Source organism: Mirounga leonina, unplaced genomic scaffold, assembly GCF_011800145.1.
Source record: "Mirounga leonina isolate KUSES-001 unplaced genomic scaffold, KU_Mleo_1.0 Mir_91, whole genome shotgun sequence".
Classification (NCBI taxonomy): Eukaryota; Metazoa; Chordata; class Mammalia; order Carnivora; family Phocidae; genus Mirounga; species Mirounga leonina.
In genome coordinates, this window is record NW_023270839.1 from 27,833,396 (window position 1) to 27,859,044 (window position 25,649).

Below are 25,649 nucleotides of genomic sequence, written 5' to 3' on the forward strand. Positions count from 1 at the left end.
AGAAAGAAAGAAAGAAAGAAAGAAAGAAAGAAAGAAAGAAAGAAAGAAAGAAAGAAAGAAACTGACCCAATTCATTTGGTAATTTATTTTATTGATTAAAATATTTAAAAGTTCTACTTTTCATTTTTTTCTATATAATGTATCTAAGTGAACTAAATCATTTATAATATGAAAAGACATCATTACATATTAGCAGGGTGACACTGCTTCATCCTCATGTATTATTTCCACTCCTAAGATGCACGGCTGTTTTACAGTCACAGCTACTGCCCGTGAGTCTGTCAGAAGCAGAGGACCGGCCGGCTGGGATGCTGGGACCGTGCAGAGAAGTCCTGGGGCCTCTGGCCACAGTGTCAAATGACACGGTGTGCTCTGAAAGGAAGGAAAGAGGTTTGGGGGAAGGGGGGTGGACAAGGGAGAGTCCATTTCCATAAAACTTGGGAAACACTGGTTTCTCAGAATGAGGAACTGATATAATTCCCCAGGTATTTTTATGGGAAAATTTAAGAACATATTTGAATGCTAAAAAGATAGAGAAAATAATTTAAGTTGCCTTTTAAACTTAGTTTTTAAAGACGTTGTTGTATGAACAGTGAAAAATATGGCAAGTGTGTTGGTTGATTAAATTTAAAGAAATGTTCTTTCAGAAGAGATGACAATTTGGCAATTTGGCATGGCAATTAATTTTAATAACATTTGTTTTAGAATATATGTACATAAAATACTTCATATAATTCATTTCAGATGGAAGATTCTCTTAAAAACTAGAGGGGTCTGAAATTATCAATATTTTTTCATGCAGGAGCATTTTTAGTAAAAAGTCAGTGAACCCTAGCCCACCCACCCGGGGCAGGAGGCATGGGGTCAGAGGACTTTTGACACAACCTTGTGGCCAAACGGGATTATTTCCTGGAAGACTCAACCCTGGAACATACTGGTGGCTTCATAAATGTACCTGGGCTTCACACACACGTTAGAAAACTTAGGAGACACTGTGTTCCCGGATCCTACTGCCTCTGGGGGGAGCCCTGTCACAAGACAGCTCTAGATAAGAGGCACCTGGAGGAAAATACGGGCCTTCCAGGAATCCCAGTAAAAGCTGGCTGTGATTCTGAAGGTAGACATGGACTTTCCAACCCCAGCTAGTGTGTAACTCTTAGGAAACGACAGTTGCAACATGTGGCCCATCTTGGCGGATTCTTATGTTCTTCCTTACATCTTGTTCCAAAGCATTTCCAGTTCCAATGAATAAAGCACACTCCTCATATTTGATCTTCATTTAGCTTCTGAGGGAAAAGTACACTTACTCTCTTTTCTCCTGCTATAATCTATTGAGAAAGCCTAGCTTGAAACTGCTGGGGATCTGAATCATTTCCAAAGCATGTGGAGAGGGGGTAAAAGGGAAGGTAACTTGAAAGAGATATTTTGTATCCAACATCAGCTGTGATGAATCCTCCCGGCTATTTAAGAGAGCCTGAAATTAAAACCAGAGAAAAATGAATAAGGAAACCAGTGCATTCTGCTTTATGACTAACTAGAAGTCTAGGGTAAGGAAAACACAACTCCACCTTCACTGAAAAGCTCCTTTCAAAATCATGTAAGAGAACACACAAAAGAGCCCTTTAACAACACAATCCCGTGGTGAAATGCTCTCTGCAGGATTTCCAGTCAGCTCTCATGAATATTTACTTACATGCTCTGTTTCACCTCAGAAGTTAATTTCCCATGGGATGGACTGACTGTAAGTGGATCTGTTTTCTATTCTTATCCATTCTTGTAGCATAATTCTAAGCCCCAACATGAGTGGATCTGAAGTATTAAACCTTTCTAGCTGTTATCCTTTTTAGTTCAGTAGTTTGTAAACTTTTTTTGCCTCAAGACCCCTTATACTCTTTAAAGATTATTGAAGACCCCAAAGAGCTTTTGTGTATGTGGGTATAACTATTGATATTTACCATATTAGTAATTAAAACAATAATTTAAAATATTAATTTATTAAAATAACAAGAACAAACCCAATGCATGTAAACACTTATTGAAAAATAACTATTTTTGAAAACAAAAAAATATTGGTAGGAAGTGGTATTGTTTTATATTTTTATAAATCTTTTTAATGTCTGACTTAGTATGACCAGTGGAATCTCATATCCACTTCTGCATTCAACCTATGGTGATATGTTATTTTGGTTGAAGTATAGGAAGAAAAGTCTGCTTCACACATACATATTTGGAAAAAGGAAGACTTTGCAGAACCCCTGAAAGGGTCTCAAGGACCCACAGGATCCTTGAACCAAACTTTGAGAATTGATGCCTGAGTTGATTGGAGAAGAAACTTTAGGGATTAAAATAAGAAAAATGGGTACACATTTTCCATTCCGCCTCTGCTCCCTTGCACAGTACTGATACGAAGACTGATAATAAACAAGACATGCTGAAGAAACACAGCAGGTGAATCACGGTTTTGGTGTTTTCATTCCCTTCCCACCGAGCCTAAAATGGGTTCTGGGGGCATCTGGGTGGTTCAGTCGGTTGAACGTCTGCCTTCGGCTCAGGTCATGATCTCAGGGTCCTGGGACAGAGCCCCTCTCCCTGCTCAGTGGGGAGTCTGCTTCTCCCTCTCCCTCTGCTGCTCCCCCTGCTTGTGCTCTCTGTTTCTCTCAAATAAATAAATAAAATCTTTTAAAATTTAAAAAAATTAAAAAAATAAAATGGGTATTTGACAGGGAAAATTCCTGCTGCTTTTGCTAAGTGCCTTTCATTTGGTAAATGTGCTTTAATCTTAGATTTCCTAACATTAATTCAATATTCAGTATTCAATCATTCAATTATTCAAGCATTTATTCATTCATTCATTTCAAGTAGGCTCCATGCCCAGTGTGGAGCCCAACATGGGGCCTGAACTCATAACTCTGAGATCAAGAGTCTGACACTTAACTGACTGAGCCACCCAGGGGTCCCCTCAATTTCTTACACTGAAAATTGAAAGGTACATCCTTAGGATGTACATCTTAAGGATCTTACCTGTACTTTGCGAACGAAGGATGGAGTCACTCTTTTCTCAAAGTCATCTATAGGTGTGTATGAATTAAGGATCTTTATGATCTGCAAACAGCACATAAGATGGTGTTAGACCATGAAAAACGACAAGTCCGTCCATGAAATAACGAATCTGATGGTTTGGGAACTATTGGGAACCACATGCAGTTCTTTGATACTGTAAATGTGGCTCTAGGAACCATGTGCTCTGGCCTCCTTCCTCACGCCCTCCCCTCCCCCCATACATACACATCTGTGAGTTCAGTGGGCAGGGAATGTATCATATGCACTTCTGTGTTAAGTCCTAAGTTAGTATTAAATAAATGCTTATTAGCTAAGAGGGTGGTCCTTGGGAGATATGTGTGCACCCCAAAGAGCACACAGAGATTCAGACACACCCTATGGCTGGCTAAGCCAGAAAGGGCGACACCAATGACATGATCTGTTGGTAAAGATCAGGGACACACGCAGCAAGCCTGATCACCTGCACAGCAGACAGTGAGGTACAGCATTCATAGATCTCCTTCGCATCGCTGTCTGTGGTCTTCTTGACCTGAAGCAACCAGGCTGCCTGAGAGAGAGGTTCCAAGGTTTCCTTGGCCAAGCTGTTCTGCAAATTCTTATCTTTAAGCCATTCTTCTAAGTAGCTGATGTTGCATCTGGAGTAAAAGCCAGAGAAACAGAGAACAGTGGGTGAACCATTGAGAACACTTCAGGGGAGGGTGCTGAATCCCCCAGTGTGTCCTGAGAGGGTACCCAAGTCCACTGAGAGCCTTAGGACCATGGTCCAGCAGTTTCTTCATTTGTAACATGAGGGGTTGGACCAAATGATCAGCTCTCATGATCCAGGATTCTAAGGATCTTGATGGTCTGGGGTGAGGGGCCATATCAGCCATTAACTTTGGGGAAAATCTGAGCAAAAAGCAGCGACTGCAATAATTTATAAAGTGACCTATTAAAATACCCTTAATAATGGATTTGAAAATCTACTAAAGGAAAAAATCATAGTGATATTTGAAGACCTTACGTTGGTATAAAAAACTGATTTCTTTTCCTATATTGGCAGAAAATTTTCAATTGGTAGAAGGGTTTCATTCAGTCCACTGGGGTTTTTATTCTTGTTTCTGTCATTAATTATCATAAGTTTATAAGGTAAGAAGCATGGGTTGTAGGCCCACCAATCCATTGTGTGAGCTTGGAAAGTTATTCAACCTCTCTGGGTAAATGAGAGTGTTGAGAACCCTCATATATTTCTAGTGGGAATATAAAATGGTAGAGCTGCTAAGGAAAACAGGTTGGTGGTTCCTCAAAGTGTTAAACATAAACTGCCATATGATCCAGCAATTCCACTTTTAGATATATACTCAAGAGAACTGAAAACATGTCCACATAAAAAATTGTGAACAAATGTTCACTGCAGCATTACTAATAGCCAAAAAATGAAAACGACCCAAAATGTCCACCAACTAATGGATACACAAATTGTGGTATATCCATACAGTGGGATATTATTCAGCAACAAAAAGGAAGGAGGTACTGATACATGCTACCACATGGATGAATTGTGAAAACATGATGTTAAGTGAAAGAAGCCAGTCACAAAAGACAACACATTTTATGATTCCATTTATAAAAGTATCCAGAACAGGCAAACCTATAGAGAAAGAAAATATATTTGTGGTTGCCTAGCCTGAGGAAGAGGGGACTGTGAAGTTGGGATGTGGTAGTGGATAAGAATGCTGCTGCTGGGGCGCCTGGGTGGCTCAGTCGTTAAGCAGCTGCCTTTAGCTCAGGTCATGATCCCAGGGTCCTGGGATCGAGCCCCGCATCGGGCTCCCTGCTCGGCGGGAAGCCTGCTTCTCCCTCTCCCACTCCCCCTGCTTGTGTTCCCTCTCTCGTTGTGTCTCTCTCTGTCAAATAAATAAATAAAATCTTAAAAAAAAAAAAAAAGAATGCTGCTGCTAATGGGTATAAGATTTCTTTTTGGAGTGATGGAAATGTTTTAAAATTACATTATGGTGATGTTTGCACAACTCTGCAACTATACCAAAACCCTTTGAACTATATGGATATAGTTTACAGAATGGATAAACTTTACAGCATGTAAATTATCTATCAATGAAGCTGTTTTTAAAAATTGAGTGTTGGGGGCACCTGGTTGGCTCAGTTGGAGGAGCATGCAACTCTTGATCTTGGGGTCATATAATCCAGCAATTCCACTGCCAGGTATTTACCCAAAGACAATGAAAACACTAATTCAAAAAGATATACACCCCTATGTTTATTGTAGCATTATTTGTAAGTCTCACAGTATAATATTAGAAGTGTCCGGGATATAATTCAAAATTACTTGGCATATGAACAACCAGGAAAATCTCAATTTTTATCAAACAAGACAATCAACAGATGTCAACTCTGAGATGACATAGAGACTTTAAAGAAGCTATCATAAAAATGCTCCAAAAAGTAAAGACAAACTATCTTGAAATAAATGAAAAGATAGAAAGTTTCAGAAAAGAAAAAGACGATACAAAGAAAAACCAAACAAAAACTTTAGAACTGAAAAATATAATAACAAAAATAAAAGAATTCTTTTAATGGGCTCAACAGCAGAATAGAGATGTCAGAGGAAACAGTCAAGAGAGATGATTCAATCTAAAGAATACAGAGGGAAAATAAACTAAAATAAACAGAACTTTATGGACCCATGGAACCATAATGAAAGGTTTAGCATTTGTGTTATTGAAGTTCCAGAGGAAAGGAGAAATTATGATGCAGACAAATATTTGTAGAAATCACTGAAAAGTTCCCAGATTTAGTGAGATGTACAAGCTTACAGATTCAAAAAGCTCAGGGAATCTCAAAGCGGTTAAACTCAAAGAAATCCACACCAAGACACATCCTAATTAAACTGTGGAAAATCAAAGGCAAAAATAAAATCTTGAACGCAATCTGAGAAAAACTGTGCATTACTTGTGGGGAAACAATAATTCAAATAACCTTGCATTTCTTATCAAAAACCATGGAAAAATGTTTCACATTTTTAAAGTGATGAGAAAATGGAATGTCAACCCAAATTCTATATCCCACAAAAATATACTTCAGGAATGAAGGTGAAATGAAGACATTTTCAGATGAAAGAAAACTAAGTATTTCCAGTAAACCTGCTGTACAAGGACTACTGAAAGCATTTCTTCAGGCAGAAAGGAAATGATATCAAAATGAGATTTGGGGGTAAAAACAAGACTTGGAATATTAGGAATGAAGGAGTAACAGAAATGGGGTAAATATGTGGGTAAATGTAATAGACAATTCTTCTATTGAGTTTCTTAAAATATGTTAGATGATTTAAAATGAAAATTATAACATTATGTGGCAGAGTTTTTGATGTCTGTAGATATCATACATAAGACAACTATAACGTAAAGGGGGAAGGGGCCTATATGGTGGTAAGCTTCTTACATTCCACTCGACATGGTTAAGATAATGATTCTAAATAGACTAAAAGGGGCACCTGGGTGGCTAGTCAGTTAAGTGTCCGACTCTATTTCAGCTCAGGTCTTGATCTCAGGGTGGTGAATTCAAGCCCCATGTTGGGTATGGAGCCTACTTAAAAATAACTAACTAAATACACTGAAAAGTTAAGTATATATTCTATAATCCCTAGAACAACCACTAAAAAGATATATACAATGATGTGTAGTAAAAACACAGTAGATAAAATTTTGGTGGGGGGAGAGGGGCAAAGAGGGAGGGAGAAAGAGATACTCTCCATGCTCAGCACAGAGCTTGTCACAGGGCTCGATCTCACAACCCTGAGATCATGACCTGAGCTGAAATCAAGAGTTGGACATTTAACGGACTGAGCCACCCAGGTGCCCTCACAGTAGATAAATTTAAAAGGGGTACCAAAAAATGTTCAAAGAACCCAAAAGAAGGCAGAGAAAGGAGATCAGACAAATAAAAACCAGAAGGAACAAATAAAAAAGAATAAAATGGTAGACTTAAATCTAAACATATCAATAATTACATTAATTAAATGGTCTAAACACCCCAATTAAGAAGCACAGATTGTCAGACTGGTTTAAAAAAAGCAAAAAACCAAAGCAAGACCAAAATTTCTGTTGCCGCTACGAAAGTCACTTCAAACATGACACAGGTAGGTTAAAAGTAAAAGGATGAAAAAAGATACACTATGAAAACATTAATCCAAAGAAAAAGTAGGCTTTCGGACAAAGTAGATTTCAGAGGAGAGAAGATTACCATTACAGGGATAAAGAAGGAGCCTACATAATGTTAGGATGGTCAACTCACCAAGAAGACATAACAATTCTTCATGTATATGCACCTAACAACAGAGTTTCAAAATACACAAAGCAAAAACTGACTGAAAGAACATACAGGGTCTAATTGACATAGGACATTCCACCCAATGGCAGCAGAATATACATTTCAACTGCATGTGGAACATTCACAAGAACAGACCATATTCTGGGTCATAAAAGCAAATCTTCTTAAATTTATTTCATTTTATTTTTTTAAAAGATTTGATTTATTTATTTGACAGAGAGAGAGATAGCGAGAGCAGGAACACAAGCAGGGGGAGTGGGAGGGGGAGAAGCAGGCTTCCCGTCGAGCAGGGAGCCTGATGTGGGACTTAATCCCAGGACCCTGGGATCATGACCTGAGCTGAAGGCAGACACTTAACGACTGAGCCACCCAGGCGCCCCAAATCTTCTTAAATTTAAAAAGAACTGAGATGATACAAAGTTTTTCTAAATGTAAAAATATTTAGAAGTTTTTATTTAACAAATAAACCTGGGAATGTTTCAGGCAAAGTGGGATGGTTGGTGACTGGTGTCTTAATCTATGGTATATTAATCTATGGTATTTTTCAACCTGTACCTTGAGATTGTTTTTTTATTATGATAAAAGACACATATAAAATTTACCATCTTAACCTTTTTTAAGTGTACAGTATAAGAGGTAACTGTACGCACCACGTTATGTAACAGATCCCTAGAACTCTTTCATCTTGAAGACCTGAAACTCTGTATCTGTTGAACAACACTTCCCCCTTCCCCTCTCTCCTCAGCCCTGGGCAATAACCATTCTATCTTCTGTTTCCAAGAGTGTGACTGAAAGAATACATTATTTGATCAGATGGAATTAAACTAAAAGTCATGGAAAGGTAGCAAGAAAGTCTCTGAATACTTGGAAATGAAACCACATACTTCTTTTTTTTTTTTTTAAAGATTTTATTTATTTGAGAGAGAGAGCACACGAATGGTGGGGAGGAGCAGAGAGAGAGAGAGAAGCAGACTGCCTGCCGAGCAGGGAGCCCAACTCGGGGCTCGATTCCAGGACCTCAGAGATAATGACCTGAGTTGAAGGCAGACGCTTAACCAACTGAGCCACCCAGATGCCCCTGAAACAACATACTTCTAAATAATCCACGGGTCAAAGAGTAAGACTCCAAGGAAATTAGATACTATTTTCAATTCAACAAAAATGAAAATAAAACATCTAGAAATTTGTGGGATAAAGTTAGTGCTTGGAGAGAAGTTTATAGCATTAAATGCTTTAGAAAACAGAGGTCTCAAAGTCAATAACCAATGCTTCTACTTTAAGAAACTAGAAAAAGGACAGCAAAATAAATCCAAAGCAAGCAGAAGGAATGACAATAAAGATAGTAACAATTACTAGTTACTAGTCTTTAACCACTGAAGGAAGGCCCTGGGTTTGGGTGCCGAGCTAGCCTGGTGCACAGTGATGGAGTGGGGCGGGGGGGCGGGCATCCAACTGCAGACATTCCCAAGTTTCCAAGAGTCCTCTTGCACAACCCCCACCTAAGCAGTGCAGCTCATGCAGTGGGGGCAGCAGGCTGTGGCCCCAGACATTCCCAGCCGCCTCTGGGTATAAGCGGAGGTTTATGGGTTTTACCTGATCTGCATCCCTTTTCTGCAGGAGCACATGTCTTTGCGCAGGAAGAGGCTGTTCAGGGTGACCGCCCCGATCAAGAAGAAGAGCTGCTTCACGGCCTGCCTCACCAGCTCAGGGTCCAGGCCGTTCTGGCACATGGTGCTGTAGAAATAGCTCAGCTGCTGCAGGACGGAGGTCATCGTGTAGGCATCCGTGTCATCTATGCTAGATGACCGCTTCCGGAAGCCTGTGGGCTTCAGGCCAGAAATGCCTTGCAGGCTCTCGTACTCCAGCATGCCTGGCACTAGAGAGGAAAACACAAGCATTTCTTGCACACACAGGGGGGACAACCAGAGAACATTTTCCATTGCTCTCCTGGGTCTGTTCCAGGAAGCAGGATGTTTTCTGCAGGAGTTAGCAGTGGATGCAGCTGTGATAGGGGAAGCGGGAGGATTGAGGAGTGGGGAGCCCCGGATGGAGGAGGTGGACAGAGTGCAAGGCTGTTTACAACAGCTTGGAGTCCCTCTTCTTTCAACTTCACAGGAGAGGGAGCAGGTTACCATGATAACTCATGGTCTGGAACCACTTAAAGCCTGAAGGATTTAAATTTCAGAAAATTGTTAGAAACTATAGCGGGACTTTAAGATTTCAAAAACACTTAGTTACGACCTAGGATTAGCTATGTAAGTAGTAGCAGGTTTCCCTAGGCTTTCCTTTCAGGGTGAATCACGCTTACAGGCAGGAAACTATGAACCATGTGCTTTTATATAGGTCATGATTTCAAGCAATTAAAAAGAATTAAAAACTAGACATTTACACAATTAAACTTTTCTGGTTTTAAAATTATATTCTTTGTAATCACATGCTTTATACTGGATTTATTTTTTTAAGGTCTCCGGGTGACCATAAATATTTTTTGGTCATCAATTCTTTTCTTACCTATTATTGGTTGAATGTTATTTTCCATAACAATAATGAACCGGTGATATATTCGTATAGCCACATCACTAAGAATCTGTCTGTATTCTGAAAGGTCAAAATTGTTCAAGCAGTTCTTATTCTGACGTGGACTATTGAGCTTCATGAATTCCTGAAAGTAATGTGAGCATATAAGTATTAGAATGATATAGACATGTAGGAAATTAAAACACTATCTCTATTAGGGACATTCCAATGAGCTCCTGTACTTTAAAGCCTAGTGTCTGATTTGTATGAAAGGAGCTCGCACGTTTGTGGTACTGCTTCTTCTCTATAACTAACTGTAGCCGTACTGCCTCCTCACCCTCTAAATATGTGCCCCCAGCACCTACAGAATACAGTGCAAAACAACTCCCACGGAAGCTCACCGAAAAAGCCTGCAAAGCACCAAAGGAAACAAACAGCTGCAAGAGGTCAGCAGATGCAATACATGAGATTCATGACTTCATGATTATAGAGCATAGATCAATATGAAATATTTAAAAATGTGTGCTATGGGCTAAATGTTTGTGATGCTCCCAAATTCATATGTTGGAGCCCTCCCTCCTCCAGTGTGGCTGTATTTGCCTGTGATCAGGTAATTCAGATCAAATGAGGTCCTAGTGTGAGGCCCTAATCTGATAGGGTTAGTGTCCCTTTAATAAGAGACACTAGGAAGCTCAATCTGTCTTCTTCCACACCCGTGCACCAGGGAAAGGCTGTGGGTGGGCACAACGAGAAGGCGGCCATCCACAAGCCAGGAAGAGAGCTCCCAGCAGGAACCAGCCGTGCTGGCACCTTGGTGTCAGACTTCGGGCCCCTAGACCTGTGAGAAAATACATTTCTGTGGTTTAAAAGACTTCTAGTCTGCGGTATTTTGTGATAACAGCCCAACCAGACTAATACAATATATTCAATGCGTTCAAAGAGATAAAAGAAAAAGAAAGCATTAAGAAGAGGATATAAGAAGAGGCAGATGTGAAAAAGAACCACTGAAATAGAAATGAAAATATAGCAATTAAAAACACACGCAGACAGGGAAAAGAATGCTCTATACCTGGCTGAGGGGTCAAAGAAAGGGTAAAAAAATAAGTGGTGCTGAATAATATCCTCTTCCATTAATGTCACACACATGTGAGTCTGTCTTAAATGGACTGGGCTGTACCCCCTGCTCCTTTTGGTATCCCTTTTAGACAGAGGTTGGATTTTCTTTACTTATTTCTCTTTTTGTTCTCTAGTACTAGTAGAGTTACTTTTATATCTTACTTTTCCCTCATTGGGACAATTGGCTATCCACACGGAAGAAGATATGAGATCATTATCTCACACATCGTGGGATAAATAATCACACCAATTCTGGATAGATAAAAGCATAATTGTGAGCTCTAAATTTGAATTACAGAAGTTCAGAAGTAAGTAAGAGAATAAGTTCATGATCTCAGGGCAGGGAGAATTTCCTGAAGATACTAAAACACACATCATAAAAGAATAGGATTGATATACCAAAATTCAGAAATTGTGTACAACAGACTCCATAAAGAAAATTACAAGACAAGCCATGGTTTATCCATGATACGTAAAGATCTCCTACAAATCAATAAGGAAAAAAAAAAAGGAAAACTGGTGTCTAGTAGGCAATTTGAACAGAAACCCAAATGACCAGTAAGCATGTGGAGTGATACCCTTTTTTTTTTTAAGACTTATTTATTTTAGAGAGAGAGAGAGAACACGAGAGCAGGGGGAAGGGCAGAAGGAGAGAGTGAGAATTTCCAATAGAAACCCCACTGAGCATAGAGCCCTATGTGGGCTCAATCTCTTGACCCTGAGATCGTGACCTGAGTGGAAACCAAGAGTCGAACACTCAACAGATTGAGCCACCCAGGCGCCCCTATATTGAGTGATTCCTCATCTCATTAGCGATTAAGTAATGCAATTTAAGTCAACAAGGTATCATTTTATACCAATGAGATTGGTAAATAATTAAAATGTCTGTCAATATCAAGTGTTGGTGAAGGTATGATACTGGAAACTTCATACACTGCTGGTGGGACCATTAACAGTACAAACATTTGGGAGAGCCGTGAAAACCCTAAAAACTGCTTTGTTATTTTAGGTCAATGACATTTTGCTCCGTGAGTACTTGAAGGTGGAGAATTCCTTTATGATGTTAGCCCCTTGGGAGCAGAGCTGGAATGGCAAAGGACATACAGATTGTGGAGGAATGATCAGAATCCTGCAGAGAGAAGAGCTCTGAACAGTCATGTTGATCTAAAGGTTGGATTTTAGAGTCATAATACTAAAAACTTCAGATTTTCACAACCAGAAACAAACTTAAAACTCATCTAATCTACCTCATTGAGGTAGATTATTTTAAAATTATTTATTATTATTTTTAAGATTTATTTATCTTAAGGGGGGGTGGAGGGGCAGAGGGAGAGAGAGAAGCAGACTCCCAGATGAGCGGGACTCATTCCCAGGACCGTGGGATGATGACCCGAGCCGAAGGCAGACGCTTAACCGACTGAGCCACCCAGGCGCCCGGACCACATTGATTTAAAACTCAAGGAAAACTGAGGCCTAGTATCATGCCCCAGGTCCCGGCCTCTTTCTAAGACTTCTGACTATGACTTCTGTCCAACCAGTAATGTGAAGTTGGCCTCCGGGCTGAGAAGGAGACCAGGAAGCCATTTGGAGCAGAGGCTGCTCCTGGAGCTGGGGATGTCCCCAATCCCTGTGGTGAGCGCTGGCTCACAAGGAAGTTACAGACCAGCAGTCCGCACAGAACACAGAACAGGCAAGTGTCCCTACCTCTTCTCCACTGTACTGCTTCAGGCAGTTGAGGAAATGACACGTATTGGAAAGCCAAAAAGACAGCATCTCAAAGTCGTCTACGTGTTCCTTAAACAAAACAAAACAAAACAAAAAAACCAAGGAAGACAAAGTTGGATTTGGTGACTACTGGTGCCTTTGAGCCCAGAACAGATGTATCTTACCAGTTTGGTCAGCTGGTGGCTTTTGATCAGAATGAATTCTTCTTTTATTCACCAAGACTTTGTTAAACTTACACTGTAGCGATAAGCTCTTAGTTTATTTAGCAGGTTCTGGTTTGCAAAGTATCTCTGTCTAGGTTATGTCACTTATGAAACTTGAAGCAGGCACTGCAGGATGCCTGGTAAAGGCAAGTCTGGGTCCTTGCTTTCCAGAGTTCACATTCTGACCGGGAAGAATGTCATTCGTAACATAACATACATAGGACACAATTAAATGGGTGGCTGAGCCCCTGCACATGGACATAGACTGGGCTACAAACGCTCAGAGGATGGAAGGATGCTGGTGAAAGATGGCAGCTGAGAAGGTCTCCTGAGACGGGGGAGAATGCTGTCCTTGAAGGAAAGGGCTGGAGGGACGAGAGCTCAGAATCGAGGACTCTGCTGGGGAGAACAGCCCCGCTTGTGGGGCAGCAGGAAGAGGGTACTGTGGTCAGAGGTAAGAGGAAAACTGGGAGGGTCTTGGGATGTGAAGGACAAAGTGGGAGTGTTTCAGAGAGGCAGGCCTAATGCTTCCATCCATGAGAGGAGGATAAAAAATTAAGGGAAAACCATTGGATTTAGCAAGAGGAATTACTGGTCATCTTCTTGTGGAGTGACAGGAGCAGAAGCCGGATTGCAGGAACTGGGGGAGGCTGCTAGTGTAAGCACCTTGGCAGTTGGGGTGAGGGTGGGGGTGGAAGGAAAGGCGTAGAGACTACGGGGTATGTGGGCCAAGCGAGGGCTGCTTTAACGTGCTGTGTGCTGGAGCGGGGAGGGGCAGGTCCTGGCCACGCACAAAGGCAGAGGCCAGGGAGTCACCGGGGAAGCCGAGACGGGAAATGCTGGTGGGAAAGGATTTATACTCCTCATGCCGTGCATCTTTCAGTTTCTAAATATTTAAACATTCCAGACAGCAAGATGAGGCAAATACTGTGTGCCTATGGCCTGGGACACAATGCACGTGGGCCCTAAGAAAACCCATCTTATGCAATTACGGACAGGGCAAACATCAATCTCTGGGGGCCCCTTCCAAGAGCACTCTGGTGGCTCTCGTGAATACAGGGACCAGAAAGCACTGAACACCAGACAAATGTGAATTCTCTACTCCTAACTCCTGCTGAATAATGCATCCTCACAGCCGGGCATCTCACCCGCTGAGGGGGTAGGGGTGGTGGGGGTGGTGGCTACCAGGTTGTAGCCTTGGAGGTAAGGCTCTGAGGTCTATTTGCAGATCGTTAGCCTTGGGGATCCCTGACTGAACTTGTCTTTTCTGGACAGCCTGGCTTTCTTTCCCTGAGTGGGCCGCAGACTAGTCTGAGGAATCGTGTGGTTCTCCGAGGACTCAAGGTGAAGGACGGGCCAAGGATGAATCCTTACAATGCTCTTAAAGTAACCAAAATCCCAAGAGCCAATGTCAAGGGCAGTTCCTACCTTAACCACCTGCTTGATACCACTGATGATACTGCTCAGGAGGGACCGGAGCCTGCCGGCGTCATTTAGGGCGTCTGCGTAGCGCACACACATGAGCAGGATGTGAGCCGGCAGCCCTGGGATCATGTTCACCACCACGCCGCGAGGCTTCAAGTCTGGAACAGAAAGAGCTGATGAGGACGACAGCTGAGAGTCAGCTTTCCCCATGAGGAGCCTCTGACTACAGGGCGGGGCTTATTTGCTTTTCTGTACTCAGTGTAGTGCCTGATGCATAGGGATGGCTTTTCTCTTTGAGGGATTCAGTCTGGCTCTTCCTGGCAAAAATGTACAGGTCCCAGGGGAAATCGGAGGGGGAGACGAACCATGAAAGACGATGGACTCTGAAAATCAAACTGAGGGTTCTAGAGGGGAGGGGCGTGGGAGGATGGGTTGGCCTGGTGATGGGTATTAAAGAGGGCACGTTCTGCATGGAGCACTGGGTGTTGTGCACAAACAATGAATCATGGAACACTTCATCTAAAACTAATGATGTAATGTATGGGGATTAACATAAGAATAAAAAAAATAATAATAATATAAAAAAAAAATAAATAAATAAAGGGTTGGATAGTATAAAAAAAAAATGTACAGGTCCCACCTGTTCCTCTTACTTCTCATTTGCAAAGTACTTTCTCTTTTTTAAAAGGCTGAAATCTAGGGGTGCCTGGGTGGCTCAGTCGTTAAGCATCTGCCTTCGGCTCAGGTCATGATCCCGGGGTCCTGGGATGGAGCCCCGCATTGGGCTCCCTGCTCAACGGGGAGCCTGCTTCTCCCTTGCCCTCTGCCTGCCACTCCCCCTGCTTGTGCTCATGCTCTCTCTGTCAAATAAATAAATAAAATCTTAAAAAAAATAAAGGGCTGAAATTTAGACAATTTGTACTTTTCCTTGGCATGGAGACCCTGGATTTCAGACCTCTGATGTGAGGGAGGAACCCCATATCCATGCACCTGACTCCGGCCTCTTATGATGAGGATGGGATATGATCTCAGTGATCTCATGTACCTGCCTTGAATCAGGAAAATAGACACACAATAGTTCTGCAGAGGAGGCCTTGCCAGCCTTGAGGAGAAGCGGGGGGGGCGGGGAGGGTAAAGGGAAGAGAGAGACTTTATAGAACAAACTAAGGTAAGCAAACAAAGACCTCCCCCATGGCTACATTAAGACAGGGGAATGGGGCACCTGGGTGGCTCAGTTGGTTAAGCAACTGCCTTCGGCTCAGGTCATGATCCTGGAGTCCCGGGATCGAGTCCCGGGATCGAGTCCCGCATCGGGCTCCCTGCTCAGCGAGGAGCCTGCTTCTCCCTCTGACCCTAACCTCTCTCATGTGCTCTCTCTCATTCTCGCTCTCTCAAATAAATAAATAAATAAATCTTTAAAAAAAAAAAAAAGACGGGAATGAAGAGACCCCACAGCTGTGCACCCATGAGGGTAGAAAGGAAAGGGTACAGGTGCTCACGTGTGGGGCTGGGGAGTCACTTAGAAAAGAGGAAGTTAGGCTGCACATCAGTTTTCTGCTTTAAGATCCTGAGAGCAGCTTTTCTCCCTCCCACTGGAAAACCATGTGATTTTCATGGTGAAGACAGTCTGGTGAGATTAGTTCTGAGACCACCAACCCTTGAGTGTGTATGCTGGAACATTCCTGTAACTGAGGTGTGGCTGGGAAGCCCCCATCACGTTCCCTGCAAAGAGAATTCTCAGCAGAAGTCAGATGGAACAAGGAGCCACAGTCACTTCCACCATAGCTCCTGTGCTAAGACGCAACAATGAGAGGCTGTGTCTTCTATCTGGATCCTATGATTAGACTTTGCAAGGGGTTAGGGCAGCGCTTCTTAACTGAGGGCAATTCTGGCTCCCTGGGGATGTTTGGCAACGTCTGAAGATGTTTTTATTGTCATGACTAGAGGCTGTTACTGGTTTCTAGAGGGTAGAAGTCAAGGATGCCACTTAACATCCTACAGTGCACAGCCCCCCACAACAACCAATTATCTGGTCTCCAGTGGGGAGGTTGAGAAAGTCTGGGCTAGGAGAAGCAGCAGTGGAGGAAGAGAAGCGACGGCCCCCACCCAGGACGGCAGCAGTGAGTGACAGAGCAAACATTCAGAGTTCCAGGTCTCACTACCAAGAATGAGGTTTTGGATGAGCTTATCCTCATCTTCTGTCTTGTATTCCAGCATTCCAAGGTACTCCTTGGGTCCTGAGGATGAGTGCGCATCATTGCCTGTAGGCAGAGGCAAATAATCAGCTAAATTCACAGAAGCAACTTCCACAGGCTTTATAACAAGACTGCTCTGTCTCTCTCCCCCCCCCCATTCTGGCTGGCTGGCACATGAACGCTTGTGGCTTTCAGATACATGGAAACTTGATTAATCCTGAAGAACTCCTCTGGTAGTGATTCGTATCTGCAAGTCTATCAATGAGTATCGCTACTGCTGAAAAGGTGGAGTTATCCTTGAAGGGATCCTCGTGAGAGCCAGCATGAATCCAGCACCGTGCGGATAAGAAAGCAAACCAAGATATTGCTTCTGTCTTCAAGATGCTGATGCCACAGTCAAGAAAACAAGATTTGTGGAACAGTTGGTGAGCAAAGTACCAAACTGCATGATCCCAAGGGGGCTGTATTAGTTTCCTATGTGCTGTAACAACTTACCACCAATTTAGTGGCTTAAAACACCACAGGTTTTCCCAGAAGACTGAAATGGACCTCACATGTAGGACTGAAATCAAAGTGTCAGCAGAGCTGAGTTCTGGAAGCTCTAGGGGAGAATCCGTTTCTTGCCTTTTTCAGCTTCTGGAGGCTGCCCACACCCCCCCGGCTTGTGGCCACATCACCCTGACCTTGGCATCCGTCACCACGTCCCTCCCTCTCTCTCTCTGCTTCCATTGCCACATTACCTTCTTTCACTCTGGCATTCCTCTGCCACCTTCTTATAAGGTCTCTTGTGATTGTATTGGGTCCACCTAGATAACCCAGGGTAATATACCCATCGCAAGATCCTTAATTTAATCACACTGGCAAAATCCCCTTTGCCGTGTAAGTAACATAGTCACGGGTTCTGGGGATTGGGATGTGGACATCTTTGGGTAGGCCAGAGTCTGCCCTCTGGTCGCCAAAGATTCATGTCCATTCTGAGAGGAGACGTGATGACAGAAACAGAGGTTAGAGAGTCAGAAAGATTTTGAAGATGCTATGCTATTGAATTTGAAGATGGAGGAAGAGACCCATAAGCCAAGAAATGTGGGTGGCCTCTAGAAGCTGGAAAGGCAGGGGAAAAGATTTTCCCCTAAAGCCTCAAGAAGGAACATAGCCCTGCTGACATATTGATTTTAACTCTGTGGAAACCATTTTGGACTTCTGGTCTCCAAAACCTTAAGATAATAAATTTGTGTTGTGTTAAGCCACTAATTTTATGCTGATTTGTTATAGCAGCCATAGGAAAGTAATACAGGGGCCATAAGAATTCACACCAAAGTGGCTGGAACTTTAACAAATGAAGGAGGTAGCACAGCAGTTGAGCCAAGAAGGGCAAGGAGGGTCTGGTGGGTGAAAAAGGTGGTGCAGGTGACAAGTTAACAGAACTTTCTTATTACTGTATGAGAAGTTCTCCTGCTAATATACCAGCTCTGTTCCCTTGGAGACTAATAAAGGTAGAATGTCAACTCTCTTACTATGCAATACTGTTTATGGTAAGAATGGCGTCTGATTGGTGCCCTGCATCTGGACCTGGAAGAACAAGAAAGGAAGCAGAAATATCTGATAAGGACATTATACTTTGGGTGTTCTTGAGTGTGGTGACTTGTATCTGGGCATGTTCCTTGCAGGGACTCTGGAAGCAAATGGCACCTAGGAGCATTCAGAAGAGGTTGGCTTCCTGCCAAGAGTCATGTGGCTGAGCCTGGAAGCAGATGCTGCAGCCCAGTAAGCTCTCAGGTGACTGAGTCCCTGCTGAGGTCGTGAAGGCACTCAGAGCCGGAGCCCCATAGCCAAGTTGCTCCTGCATTCTTGACTCTCAGAAACTCTCTGTTGCTGCTACATGTGTGTCGTCTAAAGTTGCTAAATTTGGGGATAGTTTGTTATATGACAATAGATAATTAATATAGGAAGGGAAGCTGATGTACTCCACTTTAGCCATGTGGAGTTGGAGGAGTTGGTAGAAAGGCAAAGGAGGTAGTCTTGGAGGTGAAGAGGGACCGGCCGGGACTCAGAAACAGAAGTGAGGAGTAGGAGGTGGATTTTGGAAATCCTTGTGTTGAGACGGTAGTTCATTCATTCTTTCCAACAACGGGGACACAATGGGGGCTTGGGAAGGGCAGACGTGGTCCCTGCCCTCATGGGCATGGGACAGACTGACATTTATCATTAATGACTGAAGGAGAAAAATCCTCATGTTGGTGGTAGGCATTTGGAGACTGAGGTGAGAGTGGGATAAAGAACAATAAAGGAGCTCTTCAAAGAAACGAATACAGAAAAAGGAACAGACAGTTGGAGATACAGCCTTAGTGATCCAGGTTGGGAGGGAGAGGAAGCAATACAGAACAAGAATCAAGAGTGAGGAAGAGAGAAGTCAGAAAAGTTCAGCAACTCAGAAGCAGACGTGGGAAAGAAAGGCACAGGGTCCTTTTTACAGGAGCTCACAAGGGCATTCAAAGTGTGAAGTTCAGTCCATGTTCAGGACTCCTGTCTAGCTTCTTTGTTCTCTACTTCTTTCTTCTAACAGAAATGGAGATACTGATCCTATGTAACTGGGAGAGGAAGAGAATTTCAAAGCAGTTACATTGGAAACTTGTTCACAGTTTCATTTTTACAGGGGAGAGTCAATAGCAGAAGAGGTTAAAAGTATTCATTACGGGGTGTCCCTTACAATTACATGAGTGCATCTGGAATTATCTGAGAGCTGATGAGCTATCATCTGGTCCAAAGGATCTTTCCATTAGCCCATCACTGAGCCCCAACCTGCTCCCCCGCCCCCTGCCCCAGTTGAGAATCATTCCTTTGAGTTTCAAAGACTCTGGATCACATCAGGAAACAAACAATGCGTGTTGACCTTAGCTGACAGTTCAAAAGGTAGGAAAGGGGGTGTTATTTTTCCTACCCTTTTCAATCGTCTTGGTTAGAGTCTTGACTTGATCTTGTAGCTTTTTAATCACTCTGTCCTTCATGTCTAACTCTTCTTCAAGATCCTACAGAAATCAAGAGAAACAAAGACATTAGCTTAGAGGCATCTTTATCTATGCTTTGGTAACAGCTTCATTAAGCTGTAATTCACATTCCATGCAATTCCCTTTGAAGTACACATCCAGTGGTTTTCTAGAGTCAGCTATACAACCATCATCACCATCATCTAATTCTGGAACATTTTTGTCACACCAGAAAGAGACCTGTAACTTGTTCCCCTCGTCCCTTCCAGTCCTTGGTAATCACTAATCTACTTTCTGATTCCTTATTATTTGCCTCTTCTGGACGCTAAACGTAATTGGAATCCATACAATATGTGGCCTTTTGTGTCTGGCTTCTTTCACTTAGCATAATGTGTTCAAGGTTCATCAGTTTCAAGTATGTATCAGCACTTCATTCCTTTTTGTGGCTGAATAATATCCTATTGTATCGATATGCCGTATTTATCTTGATCTATTTTTCCCTTAATGAAATAACGCCCATTATAGAGAACTGAAAAATACAAATGTGCGAAAACAGTTTCTTTGGATAGCAGAAGCTGGAGGCAGAGAAACTTCCGAGATTTGGGTCCTGGCTTTGTGTTTCCTTCCTGATAAGGGGGTGGCCTTGCCCATGCAGGATTTGGCTCAAGAACCAGCAGAGTCCTGGATGCCTATAAATATTTCTTAGAAAAGGCAGAGTGTTTAGGTTCTTCCTGAATTCTGAGGGCTTTAACTCAAAAAGGATTCAGGCTTCTCAGATCCAGCAGTGCCCACCATGCTGTCACTCTAGCCCTGGGCCCTCCGGGGACTCTCAGCACCAAGGGAAACTGTGCTGTTTCTATGCTGCGGTCACCTAGGTCTCCCCTGCTATGGTTCTGGGTCTCTGGCTAAACATGTTAGGAACTTTATCTGGCCTTACAAGTGGGAGTGTGGGTACAGTTTCCTCCCTCCTGTCTCAGTCCATCCTAAGATACGTCTAATAATAACAGTCACCAGTCGAGGAGAACCGGGAGAAAACCACTGTTCACATTTTGATTTATTTCATTCCTTTCTTTTTTCCTAATATGGCACATACACATTTTATAGAATTGGGGTCATACTGCAGATAAAGTTTTAAATTCTGTATTTTTCTCTCATTATATTGAAGACACTTTCCTATGTCATTGATAATATATGCGAACTGTCATTTTAATACCTAAGTCATGATACACAACAATTTATTCTATCCACTATTGTTGGACATGCATTTTTTTTGCTACAATTAGTAACACTATGATGGACACTCTGAACAAAAATCTTTGTTCACATATCTAATTACTCAGGATAGTAAGATATTAAAAATTGCATGACTGAATAAAAAAGAAGGTGATTCCAAAGGTTCAGGATATTTGCCTCTAAATCACCCCCAAGAAAGTTGACGCCAATTTGACCTTTCTATTCCTGGAAACCATGTGTGATGGTGTAAGGTGTTTTCAGCAGCACCATAAGATCTCTATTACTTGAGGGGCAACAATAACATCTAGTTTTAATTTAGAATTTCTTTGATAAATAGTGAGATGATCACTAAAAGTCCCCCCCCCTTTTTTTTTAAGATTTTATTTATTTATTTGATAGAGAGAGACACACAGAGAGAGGGAACACAGCAGGGGGAGCGGGAGAGGGAGAAGCAGGCTCCCCGCCAAGCAGGGAGCCTGATGTGGGGCTTGATCCCAGGACTCCGGGATCATGACCTGAGCCAAAGACAGATGCTTAACGACTAAGTCACCCAGGCACTCCCCCCTCCCTTTTTTAATAAGGATTTTTCTTTTACTCAAAAATCATGTAGTGGGTCAAATAGTGTCTCCTCCAAAATTCATGTCTACTTAGAACCCCAGCATGTGACCTTATTTAGAAACAGTCTTTACAGTTGCCATTAAACTAAGGATCAGTATGAGATCATACTGGATTAGGGTGGGTCCTCAATCCAGTGAGATTCTCCTTCCAATAGAAAAGGACACAGAGAGATACAGCCCATACGAAGACACAGGCAGAGGTAGGAGTTACGCTGCCACAAACCAAGGAATGCTGGGAACCACCAGCAGCAGGAAGAAGCAAGGCAGGATTGTCCCCTAGAGATTTTGGAGGAGTGTGGCCCTGCTGTCACCTTGAATTTGGACTTCTGGCCTTCACAACTGTGAGAGAACAAATCTGTGGTGTTTTAAGCCACCCAATTTGTGGTAATCTATTATGGTAGCTCTAGGAAACTAATACGGTGAAGTCTCATTTGTGGGCAAATCCCCCCCCCAATATATAGAAATTATAATCTTTTGTTGCCTATTATTCCATTCATTTACAACACCACAGTTACTCACTGGCTCGGGAATACGTTGCTGGAGTGAACAGGAAGCTCTGAGTGTTGCCCGGCTCGGTGCACTGTGGGAGGGGCAGCGTGGCCTGGCCCTGCGTGGGAACAGAGCCACACACACACAGAGGGGCTCCTGAGGAGGGGCACTGAGTGGGCCTTCACCGCACCCTCCTCTGGTGCTGGAGCATCAGAAGCAAACTCATACAAATCCCACACAGCTCAGGGACTGACAAAACCTAGAGCTGTGCGCTCACGGTGAGGGAGTGAACGTTCCCGTGGGGCAAGATGCGCAACATGCACGACCCACCCACTGCCCTCTCCTTTACCACGGGCTCCGGCTGAGGCCCCGGGGACGCACCCACAGGCATCTGTGCGGAAGGCAGGACCACCGCTCACAAAAGCTCAGCAGTTGCTTATCCAGTGTGACCTAAGGAGGCCATTCTCTGAGAAAGTTGCATCCCCCTCAGAAAAAGATGGTCATCATCTAGGTGCCCCTGACTGGAATTTGTTACTTGCTATCAAATGCTAAGCTCTTTGGATTCCTTTGGATATAATTACTCGTCAAAGTTAAATGCTGATCCTGCAAAATATGATTTTATCCTATCGTGGTTTTCCTGTGAGATAAGCAAGGGGGGCCCTGACAACAGGGTGCAGGGCCTGTGGGCCTGTCCAGGCTGCCGACTCCTGCCCTGGTGGGCCCTTCCCTGGTCATAGTCTTGGAGGCTGCCAGCCCAGGAAGGGGCCTGAGCATGTCTGACCCCAAGAAAGTGCCCCATCTGCCACTATGGTGCTTCCCAGTCCTGTGGGTTTCACACGTTAGTCAAATTTCCAAAGAACTGCTGGGAACTGACTTAGAGTTGCCTAAATTCATTTTGGCCACAGCACTTACAATTTGATGAAGATTTAACAATTTAAAACATTTGCCATCTACCATCGTGATCATTTCATAGAGGAACATTTTGACCTGAAAAATTGTAGGAAGGGCATACCCCCAAAGCAAGCATGGGCCTTTAATGGGAAAAGGCTTGCTGTAGACCAGAACATCGTCATCTCAGATGGCTGCTATCCATGGGACAGCGCTCATCTCTCCTCTTGTCATCCCTTTACTTTATGGGACACTTCCCTGGTGTGGCCCATGAAAGTCCCCAAGGCTCCCCGGCAGAAGGCTGCAACCTCAGAGACCACCTGTCTGCTGAGATAAGGACACAGATTGCTCTGACGGAAGCACCTTTTGGTCTGGAGTCATTCATCATAGGCTTTAGGTGGCATGTCCCCCCTTTCGGTGACATCTGCACATAGTCATTTATCAACAAGTTGGAAAACTTCTCACCCTGTTTTCCATAGTTAGACGAGATGCTTCCTGCCGGAAAGTACTCTTGACTTCACTTTCAGTTTCAAATTGTTTCTTCAAGTGCTCACTGGCCTCCTGCATTTCTTGAATCTTACTGATCAGCTTCTCTTTCTCTTTGGTGTATATTTCATTATGGGCCTCTATGGTCCTGAGAAAAAAATAAAGGAAATTTTGGCATCAGTTTGACCGTCTTGGAGAAGTCACTCATTGTCAGAGCAAACAATGATTATTTCCAAAGACAGAAAAATACTTTGACCAATTTATGTGTAAAGTGAATAGTACCTCAAAAGAAATGTCCCTGAAGTGGGGGTGGAGGGTGGGGGTGAAGATCAGGGCTGGCTGGGTATAAAATTGCCCACGACTGCCCCAGTCTCCTTAGCCTGATAAGAGATTCTTGCTTCCACTCTGCCAAAGGATGACCGCTCCTCCGGGACATTCACACCCACTCACACCCTTATGACCAAAAGCCCAATGATTATCTCCTTTGTGAACGGCCTGGGGACCAGACTCTCAAAAAGCCAGGGATCAGAGAGAAGAGAAGTAGTAGCCCATCAAAAGAGATCCAAGACTGTGTCTTACCACTTTCCTACTATTTGGGGCCCTCATTTCATCCCCATCCTACCAATAAAGTCACATGACTAAAAATGCTCTCTAGGACATAGGGTGTCCATGTATGGCTCTGAAAATTAAGTATGTCAATGAGCTGGTGGCAAAACATTTTCCTTGCAAGGCTCTGCCACAGCACCAGGCCCTCTGCTGGTCAAGATGCAAATCTGGGGGGATTATCAGCGAAGATTCTCTGTCACATGGATTTCAAGCCTTACCCTAAATGGTCTGCTCTGAGAAAATCTGTTCTCTCACACACAATCTTATTTCAGCAGTTTTTTGAATCCATGTTCTAAGGGTATAAAAGGTGAAAAATATGTCCGCTCCCTGGAACAAGCAATGTTTTGATTCTTGTATGTTCTCCCAGGGGTGTGTGTGTGGGGGGGGAAGGTGTGTACATACATGTTTCTTTCCTTCACATTTGAATGGTAATATATCATATACCTTAATTAGCACCTTGCTTTTTTGGCTTAACATATCTTGGTATCTCCCACAATTTCAGAAAGGAAAAGCATTACGTGAGCATGAACTTGAAGAACATACACATTAACACTTACTTTCTTTGTGTTCCTTCCTCTTCTCGATTGCGGTTCAACTGATTAGATAATTCTTCCAGTTTTCCTGTAGTGAGAAGAACTGTCTTTACTTTGGGGTCCATATCGCATTTTGATTTGCATTTGGTCATGCTTTGAAACAGTCCTAAACTGTTTCCTGCTTGAGATTAGGTTTTGTTTGGTCTGAACAATATTTAAAAATTTTCAAAGCCATTATTCCAAAATTGTGATATTTCACATAAAAATCTGGATTTCTGGCTTTTCTTGAAAGATAGGAATATCAAGCAACACTGGGGTCAATATTCCCACTTGGCAACAACCAACGGAGCTTGGAGGCCCCTGCACCTCTAAATGCCATGCACCTTACTGTCCTCTCCACTCAGCCCACTTATGTCACCTGGCTGGGCCCCTGGAGAACCAGAGTTTGAGATCCCTGGGTACAATGACTTCTCTGTTATTTCCTGGACCCGGGAATCCATTTTCTAGAAGCAGTTTCATGACAGTTTCAGTTACCTTTCATGCTTTCCGTTTGTTCATTCAGGCGGATTTCCAGATCTTGCTTCTGCTTCTCCAGTTCTGAAATCTGCTGTTTAAAGTCTGGGATCATCTTTAGAGAAGAATTAGAAATATTTGAATACAAAACACTTTCGTCTGTGAACTTCAAAATCTCAGAGCTACTCAGAAGCAAACTAGACCGTCTGGGTGTTTAGCCCCAGGGAGCGTACGTCTGGTATTGCTGTGTAGGAGAGCCAGTCAAGGCATTAGGCTGGTTTGGCATTATGGTTTTTTACCTCAAGATCTACAGAGTCACAAGCAATACCAGCACGTTTGGAGGGAGTGGCTCTCACACAGCTACAACCATGGTATCACCAGGGTCTCCTGGGGGAGAAGGAAGTCACTGTTTGGGAGGCCATGTGGGAGCTCTGCTGAGGTTAGCCAGCCTCTTCGGCCCAGGCCCAGAGACGCCATCTCCTCATCTAGGTACACGAAAATCATCTCAAAGAGGTGCCCCCGTGCCCTGTGAATTCCAGGCGGTGCACGGCTCTGTAAGTGGAGGTCTGGAATGATCCAGTATGTTTCACAGTCCTCTGTCCTTGTCTGTCTGCATCTTTCTTTCCTTTTCCCCTTCCCCTTCCTCCCTTCCTTCTTTCTTTCCTTCTTTTCTCTTTCTTTCTTTCTTTCTTTCTTTCTTTCTTTCTTTCTTTCTTTCTTTCTTTCTTTCTTT

The 25,649-nt window shown here is 43.1% G+C and overlaps 1 protein-coding gene across 1 annotated transcript in view; it reads right to left on the minus strand.

The window, feature by feature from the left end:
• Window positions 1-74: 74 nt before the first annotated feature.
• The window catches only part of MYO5C (myosin VC), an 80,851-nt gene continuing 55,276 nt past the window's right edge, over window positions 75-25,649 (minus strand). The window contains exons 29-40 of the mRNA XM_034994890.1: window positions 24,938-25,031; window positions 24,428-24,491; window positions 23,244-23,412; window positions 19,506-19,593; window positions 16,535-16,633; window positions 14,376-14,530; window positions 12,724-12,813; window positions 9,898-10,048; window positions 8,980-9,262; window positions 3,521-3,695; window positions 3,022-3,102; window positions 75-1,474 (exon numbers count right to left, since the gene is read on the minus strand). Of these exons, the coding sequence (XP_034850781.1) occupies window positions 1,322-1,474; window positions 3,022-3,102; window positions 3,521-3,695; window positions 8,980-9,262; window positions 9,898-10,048; window positions 12,724-12,813; window positions 14,376-14,530; window positions 16,535-16,633; window positions 19,506-19,593; window positions 23,244-23,412; window positions 24,428-24,491; window positions 24,938-25,031 (1,602 nt within the window). The 3' untranslated portion in view covers window positions 75-1,321. The remainder of the gene's footprint in view (window positions 1,475-3,021; window positions 3,103-3,520; window positions 3,696-8,979; window positions 9,263-9,897; window positions 10,049-12,723; window positions 12,814-14,375; window positions 14,531-16,534; window positions 16,634-19,505; window positions 19,594-23,243; window positions 23,413-24,427; window positions 24,492-24,937; window positions 25,032-25,649) is intronic.